At 39.6% G+C, this 14,348-nt stretch overlaps 1 protein-coding gene across 1 annotated transcript in view; it reads left to right on the plus strand.

The window, feature by feature from the left end:
- Positions 1-3,327: 3,327 nt before the first annotated feature.
- DSG2 (desmoglein 2) overlaps positions 3,328-14,348 on the plus strand; it is a 39,534-nt gene continuing 28,513 nt past the window's right edge. The window contains exons 1-2 of the mRNA XM_007455237.1: positions 3,328-3,517; positions 9,292-9,365. Of these exons, the coding sequence (XP_007455299.1) occupies positions 3,328-3,517; positions 9,292-9,365 (264 nt within the window). The remainder of the gene's footprint in view (positions 3,518-9,291; positions 9,366-14,348) is intronic.

Raw genomic sequence — 14,348 nt, forward strand, 5'->3', positions numbered from 1 at the left:
AGAGATAATATTGTAAATAAAGTCAGAGAACCTTTCCTCACCAAGAGTTCTTTACCTGGGATTTACCGACTCCCAAATGGTCCATAGATAGAATTCAGAAGGTCCTTAGACATGGCTGGGAATAAATTACGTACCTGTTCTCACTAATGTTTAACTGAAATTTAACATTTCTTTAAATTATGTGTAGGAAAGACACTGCAGTAGCATAGCAGTACTTGTGACTTTAGACAATATATTTCACAGGTATTTTCACATAATACTATAGGTATCTTAAAATACCATTTTTCTCATCATTAATAGACTTTCTACTATATTTTATTACTTAATGTGTTGATAATGAAGTACATGACGACTGCATCACAAATTGGTGTTTTTTAAAAAAAATTTTGATAACTATTTCAATATAGTTGAGTTCATTCATAATTCGATGTTTTTTATTTTATAAATTTAAAAACATTATTCTGAGAAGAGGTCCACAGGCTTCAACACCCTGCAAAATAGGGCACTTGAAGAGATTTTCTGGTGGTGGCCTCAGTTTTGCCTTTGACTAATTAAGCTTGTCCTTCAAAATCAAACTACATTTTAAAGATTAAGTGGGAGCAAATTATACTGTGAACGGTTGTGTCTACTCATATGTTAGTTTGTTAGGGCTGCTATAACAAAGTACCAAAACCTGGGTGGCTTAAAACAGAAATTTATTTTCTCACAGTTCTAGATGCCAGAAGTCTGAAATTAAGGTGTGGGCTGAAACCTACAGGTTTCCTTCCTTGCCTCTTCCTGGGGTTGGGTGGTTGACCACCAATCTCTAGGATTCCTTGCCTTGGTGCACACTCCAGTCCTCTGTCTTCACGTGGCATTCTTCCTGTCTCTTCATATCGACTTCCCTCTGTGCATGTCTGAGTCTGTGTCCAGATTTCCCTTTTTTATAAAAACACTGGTCCTGTTGGATCAGGGCTCACACTAATAACATCAAACTTGGTTAAATCTGCAAAGACCCTGTTTCCAAGTAAGGTCACATTCGGAGGTACTGGGGGTTAGGACTTCAATATATCTTCTTTTGAGAGACACAATTTAACCCATAACAAGTAGGTTCAACTATCTATAAATTATCAACAACTTTGGAGTTATGCTTAAGGTTCTAATATGCAAGTGGATAACAGATTTTAGAATAAACTCAAGTATAAGTGAGATGGTAAATATTGAAACTTATAAGAATAATCAGTTATATTCAGGGATTTTAGAAATGTATGATTTCACATTTGTTTTTGTTTCTAAAAAATTAATAGGTAATGGGGAAATGGCAACTCTTAACAGAAGTTTCTTTAATTATAAACTTAGGGGAAAGTACTTTACAAAAAGACATGAGCATTAATTTCATTTACATTCTCCCTGATCATTAGAAATACCTGATGAGCTAAATTAAAATCTCCAAGGTTAAAGTCCAGAAATGTATATCGATAGAAACTTCCCAGTTAATCTAATAATTAGATAGGTGTGAGAGAATTACCAATCTAAATTTTGCAAAATAGTTTATTCATGAATGAAGCATACAAATATTTATATGGAAAAGAAATTACACATTGAATAGGGGTTCATATTTTTAAAACCGCCAAATTGCAGTAAAAGTCAGAAAGCTTAACAAATTATAAATGAGCTTTAGACCAATTTTAGCATTTCTCAATCACAGCTTTTTTTCTGTCTTTCATTGTGCCACAGATTTTAACAGCTGATAACACTTTTCAAACATACAGTCCACATATGATGAAAGATTGTTTTCTCAGTTAAGTTTATCTTAAAGTTTCAGATGTATACCACATATGACATTGCACTCTTTTTGTTTACTTCTAATTATTTTAAAATTCATTGAGATTTTTATCATATGCAAAGCTTGATGATTAGGGTGAAGGAAGCTGGAACACCAGGGTTTGTACCATAGTCTAATGGTAAGATGAATCATGCCTACAAGAAAATAAACTAGGTAGGAACTAACCCCATATGACCACTATTTAGTGATTCCCTGCCCAATTCTAAACCGTGTGCTAGACATCGGGAGACAAGTAAAAAGTCAGACGGGTTCTGCCCTCATGGTGCTTATAGTCTAGTAAACAAGTAAATGGCTAAATTCCAAATGGGTGATGGTAAGAAGAGTAATGATAAAAGAACACACAGTGCCATGGAGCCTACAGAAGGAGCTCCAGCACTGAGCATCCCAGCTAAGACCTGAGAATAATTATAAATTAATGAGATGATATGAAGAGAAAGAGGGGGAAGAATGTTCTAGGTAGAGAGAAGAGCGTATGCAAAGGTCTGAAGACAAGGATGCATGGTTCCTTGAAAAAACAGAAAGTCCATGTAGCTGGAACACAGTACGCAGAGCAGAACGACATGCTGAAAGATGTCTGCAGCCTTCTTGATACCAAGGGAAGCCACAGAAGGCTTAATTGACAAGTGAGTGTTTTTAGGGAGGTGTTGAAATCATAAAGAAAATAAAAAGATGAATGTTAGTTGAGTTGGTCAGGAAGGGGTGGAGAAAGAAGAGATGGTAGTCGACTGCATACAATTTTGCCTCATTATTAAAAAAAAAAAAAAAAAACACTTCCAGAATTTGGGATGCTGTGATCAAAGACGGCAGAAAAACCCAGACAGTCCTGTGGAGGGAGGGTGCAGCCTGGCAGGAGGGTTGGTTTAGAAACAAGGTTCTCAAGAAAATGTCGGGGGCCGGGGGTGGGGCGGGGGGAAGGGTGTGAAAGGGGCATTTTGATTGTCACAAGGTGCAGGATGCTACTGGCATTTAGTACTCCAAATGCAGGGTGGCTAAACCTCCAGCAACGAACAGAACCTTCAAGAAAAAATTGGCCACTCAGGAAGACTTTTCCTATTAGAAATGCCAATAGCTCCCCCGCTGAGAAATGGTGATAGGCAAATAGTGAGAGATTCTAATCAGGGATTCATCTTACTTACCTCTGTCTTTTTAAAATGCAAATATCCTCTCAGTTGATTAAGCCTTGATACATTCATTTATTCAGCAAGTATTACTGAGCACCTACTTTGTGCCAAACACTTTTCTAGGTCTTACCTCGAAATCGCACCTTCATGGGAATTCCTTTCATCAGTCTACCAGGTGCTGCCTGGCTGATGGAATGAGAAGGCAGATTTGGGCGGAGACGAGAAGAAAGACGTCCCATTTCCCCTATTCTAAAATACCTCCATCCCACTACTCTTTCAAGTTCCCTACGATACAAACTAAAAATACACAAATAAGTGGCCCATAAACTCCCTCATGTTGGAGTTCCACTCTCCTTACACCCCAAAAGTGCTAACTGGGAAATGGGGCAGGGCGCCTGGCTCAATCGTCATTCTTCTTCTAACACTGTGGAACGGCTCTTCTTTCAAATATCTCCTTACTTTGCTTCCATAGTACTCTGCTGGGGGTCCTTTCACCTCCGGGAGGCTGCGGTGGTTTTCTCACCCGGCACCGGAGGATATGCTGTACCCACATCGCCAGGAGGCACAGGAGGTACATGGGGGAGGCAGAGCGTGGCCGGTAACAGCGGTGGCTGAGGGGCGCGCCCCTGGGACCGCGCGGTAAGCCCTGCCCCTTGAACCGCAGCGCCCTACTCTCGAGCCTGCTGCCTCCTCCCTACGCAGAGCGTTTCCTCAGGATTCTAGCTTAGCATTTCTACAGTTCGTGCTCTGAGAATGCATCCTTCTAACTACTCAGCCTCTGATCCCTTCCCCTATCCTCCACACGCAAGGCACTGCCAAGCACTAACGTCGTCCCCATAAAGACTGTTGCCTCCACCCACCCATCCCGATGCCATTACCCTATTACGGCCCCTCATCACATCTGCTCTGGCTTATTTAGCCTTCAAACTGTCTCCTGCCTCTCGCCGTGGAGCACTGCCAAAAAAATCTCTCCGAAGCTCTGGGGGCATAGTATCCCTCATCAGAAGCTGATCCTTATAGGATCAGTGAAGATCCTTAGCACAACTTTGTGTCCTTATCTTCTACTCACTACCGACACACGGTCTAGGTGTCAAGTTGCATGCCTTCCTCTTCTTTGCCCTCCCTCTGCAAGTTCTGGCCGGTGCGGTCTTTAAAGCAGATCATTTCCTTCCCCCTCCCATCTGCTCCCACACCTAAACCTCTCCGGATTTCTCTAGAAGGAGGTCATTTCTGCCTTTTCTGAGCTCCCCAGAACTGCTTTTGCAACTGCCCTGCACACAATGAATTTTTCCTACCTCTGTTATAGTAATTCAGGTACACTTTTATCTCTCCTGCTAAACTTCTTTAGAACAGGATCTACGCACCATTTATCTATACTAGCTCAATGCCTTGGACACAGAAGAATCCTTTAAAAACCTAAAAGCTAATGTATCTTTCTATGTTTGGAAAAAGGTGGAATAATAATCTGGATTTCATTTGTTTAGAAGAAACATTTAACGTGCAGATAGTGTGGTTGGTTAGTTTTTGTTTGACCTTTAACACATTCGGCAATTACTAGATGTGCTTTTGCTATATGCCAAACAGCCTTCTAGGTGCTTGTGAGCTGTCCCACTATCATGAAGCCTACAGTGGGGGAAAGGAGAATGTAGGGAAACTAATTTGACATTTTTTGAGTACCCACTGTGTGCCAGTAAGTGGATTTACTGAGTGTTATTAATGGATGGATCTGGGTAGAACCCAAGTCTCCCGACACCAAATGCCTCTCTGTCAATCCAAAGGCATCACTGTGACCTCCTTTACAAGCAGTTTTCTATAGTTAGTCATACGTAAGGCCTGAACTTCTGGAACTAGATAATTGGTTCAGTTTCATTACAAGATAGAATCATCCTAGAAAGGAAAAAAAAAGGAGAAGAAATGTAAATTGAAATTTGCCTAATTGCACAGTCCTGAAGTCTTCTAAACAACTTTCTAAAACCATTGATTTTTCACTGTTCAGTTTTGCCAGTCCACTTATTTGAAGCCAATTGAAAATGCCTGTTTTCCACTTTGGACCTTGGAGTCAATTGTTGGTCAGTTTCTGGTAGTACCTGCAGTTTGACTTACTGACAGGACAGTGCCATCTAGTGATCAAAAAGGACAATTTGAAGTTCTTGGTTTTCTTAAGCTTCGGAGGGCGGTGGGGGGGAAGAAATCTGGTTTTCTTCATTCTATTTTTTAGTATAATTTTCAGGAATATATTGCAGCAAAAGGATGGAAACAGCCCATCATTTTTGTTTAAGAAATTATGTATTATGTAGATGTATCTGAAAAGATATATTTTACAGATTTGCTTGTATTTTTTGCCTGACTCCAAAAGCATTTGTAGCAATTATAGAAAACAGCAATAAAATGGTAAAATATTTCAAAAATGATAAATGCTCAGGATCAGTAAATCTTCAGCTAGAAGAAGAGGTATGAACCAGGAGAAAACACTGTTTAAAGCAATTTTATTGTAGTTGATTACTACTTGTAAAGTGGAAAATCTTCTTGCGATGGGAATAACTCAGTTGCTGAATTTCCTTATTTGGAATGTATTGTTTCACACATCTAGTAATTAAGGGCTAATTCTCCAGTCTATGAATTATGCAGGCTCTCCTTCCCTTTCCTTTGCTACTCTGTGATTTTACACAATTGTTTTCAAAAGTGGGGTCTCAGGACCAGCAGCATCAGCATTACCCGGAAACTTGTTAGAAATACAGATTTTTATACCCCACCCCAGCCCTACTGAATCAGAAACTCAGAAGTCTTGTGTTTCAACAAGATGATTCACGTGCCACTCAAGTTTGAGAACCACTGTTTATTAACATCCCTATTAGAAAATAATTGGGAATGGAAAACGAAGATTAAATATGAAAAAGCCTAAGTTTAGCTATTTATTAGCAGCTCTGATTTTTTTTTTAATGTTTTAGGGGGCCAAGGAAATTGACTAAATAAAATAATGTTGACTTTTTTGGGTCTTCTGTTTATTTGTCTATGCCAAGTTAAAAATAGGAGCTGTCCATGATTACACAAAAGGCAACTTGAAAGGACAGTTCACAACATGCTCTAACAACTCGAGTGTAGCACAGCATTGCTAACTCAAGTATTTTAAAATTCTTGGCACCGATAAATGTTTCCAAGGAAAATATCTCCCCCTTTAAAGTTAACGTCAATATGACTCACCCCAAATCATATTTATTACATTAAGATTAGCCCAGATATCTAAAGAGCAGGCAAAAGATTATGATCAACTTATAGAATTTATGATCAATTATAGAATTTATGTCAGACTTAAAGTATATAATTTTACCATCTAAAATTCAAATTCAGAGTTGAAAAATTAAAGTTCAAACTATTGCTTTTCTTGGTTGTTGAGTTTTTTTAAACAGCAGCCATGAAAACAAACGTATGTTTAAACTAGCTGTTGAGTGAGGCTGCCCTAGGAATTGTACTTATGTATGGGTCATTTGTAAGTTGGATTTTTAAGTTGGGAATTTCTAAATATGGTATAATGTTTAGCCATAAAATAAGAAATTTTATAGACCACCTCTTCTCCTTCAAAGAAAAAGACCAGAGGAAAATAGTATGATAGGTGAAATTCTAACATAAGTCTAACATCAGGTTTATCAGACCTTCTTGTGGATATAGAGTCTACTGAGGACCAGTTCTGTCTATACAATTAGAAAATTCAGGATATGTAATCAGAGGAAATAAACAAGTGGCATCCATGACCTTTATTTTATCTCGTTTTATTTCCTTTAAATTATTTTAGCCAAAGCTGGAAACGCTTTAAGAATGGGTTGGGTGTAAGCCAGGGACCTTAAGAGCAAGTTCTGATTCTGCATTCTGTACAATGAAAGGGAGAAACAGAATTTGAAAACATTCTGCGTGGTTGGAAGGGTGGGTAGGAAAGGGAAGTAACAGGCTTTTCTGTGATTGTCGGGGGTGGGCGTGAGGTTGAAGAGCAACACCGGGCATGTGTTAGGTCACCTCTAAGATCATCCAGTTGACCACCCTGTTAAAGTAGGCTAAAGTTCTTTCTGGCTGAATGGAAACAATAAGCCATTATAATGCCTCAAAGTTAAAACAATATTTTAAACTACTTTGTACCCCTCTGCATCTCATCTTCAGTAAGGTATCTATTGGTCTGAGATGTTAAAGTTTAAGGGGTCACCTAACCTTGGACTCATAGAATCACAAAAGAAAGCTTCAAAATCCTCTCCTTCAGGCCGACAGCCTGTTAGCCAGGAAGAACTGTCATCACTGACTTGTTAAGTCCTCCAGGATTCTGTTTGTTGAACTCATCAAGGTGACTTCAGAGTTGGATGTCTTTTCTAAAGGTGCCAACCTTGGGAACAAAGAGTCATTGATTGATTGTATTTTTTCAGTGATATCTGACCTTCCCTCATGGCTAACCGAAAAAAAAAAAAAAAAATTTTCTTTCCAGTTACCAAAAAGGCCAGTTTTTACAGGATGCATGGGATCTAACGGTAGAAAAATTTTTAATTTTTTCTAAACTTCAGTAAATTGGGAAAAAGCTTTTGAAGGATTTTTCTGGTTCATCTAAAAATACTACTTTGACTACAGAGACTAGAAACTTACGTTTCTTCTTCAGTCTTACAGGCGTGTCACACATGACATTTTTCTATCACTAAGTTCCCTGTGAGAAAAAAGAATGACAGATTTCATAGTTAGGAGAAACCATAATGGTCACCTTGTCCAGACGTCCTTCCAGTGCTTGAAATCCTTTTACAACATCCCCACAGGACGTCACTCAAACTTACAGAACTGAAAATGTTCAAAGGGAAGTGGGAAGGAGTGGGAATGGAGGACAGAAGACAGAGTGTGTCAATTACTCCATTTATATTGTCTGCAATATGCTACCAGTTTGGAAATTTACATAAATCCATGGTCCTCCGGAACTTGCATGACCTTCTTGACCCTAGTTCTTACAGTAACTTGCAATCAGAGAAACATGGTCTAAGTTAGGGTTTCTCAACCTTGGCACTTTGCATTTAGAGCCAGATAATGCTTTGTTGGGGGAGGGGCTGTCCTGTGCATTGTAGGATGTTGAGCAGCTTCTCTGGTCTCTACCCAGTACATGCCAGTAGCACTTACTTCCCCCCGCCCCCAACACACGCACTCTGGTTTGATAAGCAAAAATGTCTCCACACTTTACCAAATATTCCAGGTGACCACAGGATGTCACAGGAAAGGGGTGGGGGGATTTGTGTGCACAGAATCTCCCCCAACTGAGAACTACTGTCCTAAATTAAGAATGTGTGGTGTGAGATACACAGTCCTAAGGAAACATCCAAATCATTTACTTTAGGAAGGAGTAGTTAAGATCTCAACTATTTCCTTAGTCAAATAAACAAACAGTTCCACAACTGACAAAATGTTGGTACAACTCTCTTGGGTTGTTTGTACCATGAATGTGGAGCAAATATTTCAGTCTATCATGTCTTTATTAGGTGTCTGTGAAAACAGGCTATTGCAATAGATGCTGTAAAATGCAAACAGCAGAACTATTAGGTAGATTCCAAAAACCCTCAGCTTTAAGGTGCACATCAATTTTGGTAACTTTTTAGTGAAGTGTACTGAATTACTGAATTTTCACAAACCAGACATACCATGTAACCAGCAACGAGATCAAGAAACATAAGCGGCACTCTGACACCGTCTTCACTGAATCCCTCCCCTCTACCACCACCACCTTGACCATGGCGCTCTCATTACCACCTCCTGGTCTGGCTATTCCTTTTGCAGGGCTCCACCTGGCTTGCTCCCTCACCCCTTTCCAGTCTCTATGCAGATGTAACCTCTTCTGAGAGCCTCCCCACAGTCTTAAATCTCTCTACTACCTTGGCCCTGCTTTAATTTTCTTTACAGCTTTTATCACACCCTACTTTTGTCTGTCTCCCCAACATGTAAGAATCCAAGAGGACAGGAACATTGCAGGAGCTTGGGAAATTGAAGGCATGGATAAATCCAGATTTCAGAAATTTTAAGATGAGGAAAATGCAAGTCTTAGAAATGAGGAAATACCATCATAATTGTATCCACTGAGTGCCTGCTATGTGCCAGTCATTGCAATAAATACAGCATTTATGTATTATTTCTTTCAATTTGTATAATAACTCTGAACGATGGTACACATTAGGCTGCTTTCACATGTAAGCACCAAAACGCAACTAAAAGGTTAATTAAAAGGAATGTTTAATATTGCATAACAAATGGTCAGGAGATGGGGTGGCTCCAGATTTGACCAGTTTCGTAACTCAGAGATGTTATGGTTTCAGTTTGTCTTCTCTGCCATTTTATTAGCTTTCTACTCATGGTCACAGATGGCCATTGCGATTCCGAATGTCACATCCTTGCTCAGCAGTCGCCAGAAGCAGGTAAAAAGAGAGGCTGTGCATATGTTTTTCTTCTTATCAGAGAGAAGAATCTTTTTCCAGACTCTCCTGATATCTCATTGGCCAAATTCTCTTACACGTTGTTACAGACTGAATGTTTGTGTCCTCCGAAAATTCATATGGGATAGTGTTTGAAGATGGGACCTTTGGGAGTTAATTAAGTTTAGATGAACCTTTTGCTACTGAAAAATAATTAAAACACAGCCTCTGGTAACAACAAAGTTAATAAGAAAAGCTCTATCTTTATTCCCTCCCCATTAAAGTGGCTGAGGAGACTGGAAACAATTTTATAATGTGTGTGCTACACGTACACACCCAGATCTTGGCTTCTAAATACCATTTGGTATTAGAAATCAGGGCTCCTTGATGAAATGGTTGATTCTAAAGCTAGGACAGGGAAAATACAAGATGAGCCTGGGCATCTTGTAATACTAGACAGTAAGAAAGAGCTCAAAAAACAAAACATGGGGACATGTCAAAGGGACACAGAATCTAACCATAAATATGTTTCAATGGCCAAAGCTGGAACTATTTAAACAGTAAAATAAATTAAATAGTATTGGATTATAACCCACAGAATAAAATCAATATGCATGAGTCCAAGCTGATAAAAATGATTGAACTAATAAACGAATAAATGAGGGAAGAACAGACAAATCTTTCTTACTAAAGAATTCCAAATAATATATAGAGATGCCCCCCTCGGAAGTGGAGCTTAACCTCTCTCCTCCCGGCATCCCTACTCCAAAGGTGAGCTAGACTTAATGATACATTTCTAAAGAATACAGCAGGTGAAGGGAAAAACAGCAACTTTACAGTGGAGAAACCTATAAAGGCTACTTTAACAAATATTGTCAGGTGAGTATCATGTATCCCTGATATGCTGTGAGGAAAAGGGCACTTCAGCACCACTCTGTGGTGTTCTTTACAAAAACACATCACCCGGTTCTAAACATAAGAAAAACAACAGATAAATCCAAATGAGAGGACAGTCTGCAGGATAATTGGCCAGTACTCCTCAAAACTGTCAAGGTCATAAACAAGGAAAGCCTGGGAAATGGTCACAGACCAGAGGAAATTAAGGAAACATAACAACTTCACGCAGCGTGGGATCCTAGATTGGATCCTGGAACAGAGAAAGGACATTAGTGGTGGGAACAGTAAAATCTGAATAAGTGTAGTAATTTAGTTAACTGCGCATTATCTAAATATACCAATTTTGATATCTTAGTTTTGACAAATGTACCACAGTTATTTAAAATGTTAGCTTTAGGGACTTCCCTGGTGGCACAGTGGTTAAGAGTCCACCTGCCAATGCAGCGGACACAGGTTTGAGCCCTGGTCTGGGAAGATCCCACATGCCGCAGAGCAACTAAGCCTGTGCACCACAACTACTGAGACTGTGCTGTAGAGCCCACAAGCCACAACTACTGAGCCCGCGTGCTATAACTACTGAAGCCCGCGCACCTAGAGCCTGTGCTCTGCAGCAAGAGAAGTCACCACAATGAGGAGCCCGTGCACCGCAACGAAGAGTACACCCCACTTGCCACGACTAGAGAAAGCCTGCACGCAGCAATGAAGACCCAACGCAGCCATAAATTAATTAATTAAAAAAATTTTTTAAATAAAAAAATAAATAAAAATAAAATGTTAGCTTTAGTGGAAAATGAGTAAAGGCACTCTTGGCATCCTCTGTACAATATTTGTGTAAATCTAAAAATATCCCTGAATTAAAAATTTATTTAAAAAGAAATGTGTGCTGAAACAAATATTGTATATCAAATGTACTTCAATTAAAAAAAAAACATTTAGGGAAATTCTCAAAAATCAAATGCTGCTCTAACTAAAGCATTAACAATAGTAAAATGTAAATGGGATAAAACCCCTTCAGAAGCAGTGGGGCAAAGAAAAAAAAAAGTGTGTGCTACGCAATTGTTGAAACTGGGTGCTGGCTATGTGGATGCTCGTTGTACTGTTTACTCCGCTTTTGTATATACGGTCATCTCTCCGTAATCGCCAGGGGTTGATTACAGGGTTCTCCCTGCTCCCTAGAAACCAAAATACGTGGATTCTCAAGTCCCTTCTATAAAATGACAAGGCGCGTCTTACTCCGTATCTGGGGGTTCTGCATCCGCGGGTTCCACGTTTGCAGATATGGAGGGCTGACTATAGCTGCAATTTAGAAGTTTTTAAAGGTTAAAAATAAGTAAATTCATGAATTAAAAGATTCTCTGCTTTCAAGATATTAACAATCAAGAGTGACAAAGTTTCTTGCGTTAACTACTGAGATAATAATGAATAGGTGGACTTTGTTGTCTGTATCCCTCAACAAAAGAATGTTATTGCGTATCACAGTTCTACAACTTCGCTACTTAAAGTGTGGTCCAAGAACCTGCAGCCTTGGCATCATCTGAGAGCCATTTAGAAATACAGAGTATAAAGCTGAACTCCAGGTGTACTGAATTGAAATCTTCATTTTATCAATAACAAGATCCCCAGTGAACAAAATACACATTAGAACTTAAGAAGCACTGTTTATAGTCATGTAGTTTTCTTAACAAGTCACATCTAAAAAGTACATTCCAATAAAAAATGAAGATACTCTTATAAAGAGTTTATGTTTGACTAGAAGACTATAAATTGGCCCCTTTTGCTTACATCCTGGGACACATGATATTTGGTCAGAATGATAACATTTACTTAAAATAACACATATTTAATATCACACCTTTGCTAGGCCCAATAAGATTCTAGGGAAGAATAAAAGTGGTAAATATTTTATCCAGCCAGCTCCTCAGTGTGGCCCATACAGAGAAAAGAAACCAGTAGTTAGGAGGCTGGGCAAGAAATATATCACTTTTTAAGAATGTCCCCTGATGATGTGACAAAGGAATCCTGGATCTAGTCCCTAGTCTCTCCCTTCAAAAATACCCACCAGAGAAACATGCAGAGAGGAGTGATCCATTCAGCATTGCTTTCACTTGTTTTTTTATACCATGCCACCTCTGAAAGTACATAAATTTGGGGAGCACGACTTTGGTTGGAGATATCTCTGGCCATTGCTAGCTGGTAAACTAGTAATAGAGAGGATGAGGAAGAAATAATATATCCGACCATAAAATAGAAAATTAGCCATGGTGGTTCATCTGCCCCAGAGAAACTCATATTAGAGGCTGAACATCCACTGTCCTTAAGTATCTCTTTGCAAGGGTGGAAACAAGAACACGTGCTACAAGGTAGAGGAAAGAAAGGAAGGTGAAAGATCCATGTGCAGAACAGACCCTGCAAGAAGCCTTCAAAGGGATGTGAGTAAGCAAAAGAGACTGGAAAATTTTAGAGAAAGTCGTGCTTTCCATGATTTACCAACCAAGGCTTCATGGATCCGTGTGACCTGAGATGCACATGAAAAAGGGCAGACAAGACTGAGAAAAATCCAAAATTAAGACAGATTACAAAGAACTAATACAGAAATAGCAGGTGAGGAAGTAAAGGCAATAAATATAGACAACTATTTCAGGTTGGAATTATAGTAGAGGAAGGATATGGAGCAGTAGATTAAATGTGAACAGAAACAAGGGAGAGGTCTGTTTGTGTGTTTTTAAGATAGGGAAGATCTAACTTTGTTTGACCAACCAATGGGAAGGAGATAAACATGTTTGATGAGCCAGCAGCAAACGAAGATAAAAGATTAGTGAAAGGAACAAGTTTCTTGAGAAGATAAATGTGGGAGAATAAGTGGAAAAGTTGAAAATAAAGCACACAGATGATGGTTAACCTTGGAAAGGCATCAGGACACCTCTTCCTTGGAGAAAGAAGAGAAGGAGAGGGTGATGGAAGATACAATCTCAGTCAAATAAAATGTGGGATCGTCTAAGAGTGGGTTCAGAAGTGTGGTCATTGTGATTGGGGTATTGCCTGGAAGTTTGGGGTGGTATGATAGGGATGCAGTACAAGAAGCAAAGATAGAAGCAAAGATAAGGCCGTTGTGTAATTTATGGTCTGAGTGAGCACACTTTTGAGAATGAAAGGGGTGCTAACAGATGGGATGCCTGCACAACAGGACTTGCCTGGGCAAACGTAAACATACATAGTCACCCTAGAAACAAACATCACCCCTGTGGAGGGAGCATGGATGTGTGACGGGTCCATTCCATCTCTCTGGCCCTCTCTAGCAATGTCAGTACAGGGTCAAAAAGAATCATAGTTAGGCTTACAGAGTTGGGGGAAAAAGTGAGGCAGGAATATTAGAAGATCAAGAGATTGAGGATCCCTGAGTCATTGGCAATATCTTTGGAATGGCTGGCAATGGTGGAAGTGTTCTTAAGCCACTTGCCCCTTGTGGCAATTGAGCAAATTTATCAATTTCAATTAATTTAAGTGTAAATAGCCACATGTGGCTACCCTGTTAGAAGTGCTGGTTCAGATTAAACCAAGGGAAGAGGGAAGCCAAGAGGAGATTAATGGACTATAAACAAAGTGCTGCAAAAGTCAAAAGGCAGGATGGGGGTTTGTTGTGCAGATTTAGAGTAAACATAACTGTATTTAGTTCTGTATAATGATGTGTAATATAAGTCCAGAGTGCTTGATAAGAACCAAAGAAAAGAGTTGGTAGGAAGCTGAGGAATGAAGTCTGAATATGGGCAGTCATGTGTGACCCGAATATGGGGCATGATGGGAGTTAGAGGGGGAGGGGGGAGGGCATCTCACACTAAAGGCCTTGAGGAAAGGTAACTGGGTCCCTGAGAACATGAGGTGAAAACCACAGGGTAAGGAGGGAAGGACCAGAGAGTGGCTGAGATTTCAAAAGGACAGTTTGTGTCTTTGTTTTTCAGATATGGGTTGTGTTCTGAGCTTCCTGGGGGAGGGAGTATGCATATAAAGGAATATGGATTCCTCTCTCTGGCCCTGGTCATGGTGGGAAGCAAAGGGGAAAATTAAAATTTGTTTCCTTTTGACAAAGACGGA

The sequence above is a fragment of the Lipotes vexillifer genome, unplaced genomic scaffold, assembly GCF_000442215.2.
Source record: "Lipotes vexillifer unplaced genomic scaffold, Lipotes_vexillifer_v1.1 scaffold90, whole genome shotgun sequence".
Taxonomy (NCBI): Eukaryota; Metazoa; Chordata; class Mammalia; order Artiodactyla; family Lipotidae; genus Lipotes; species Lipotes vexillifer.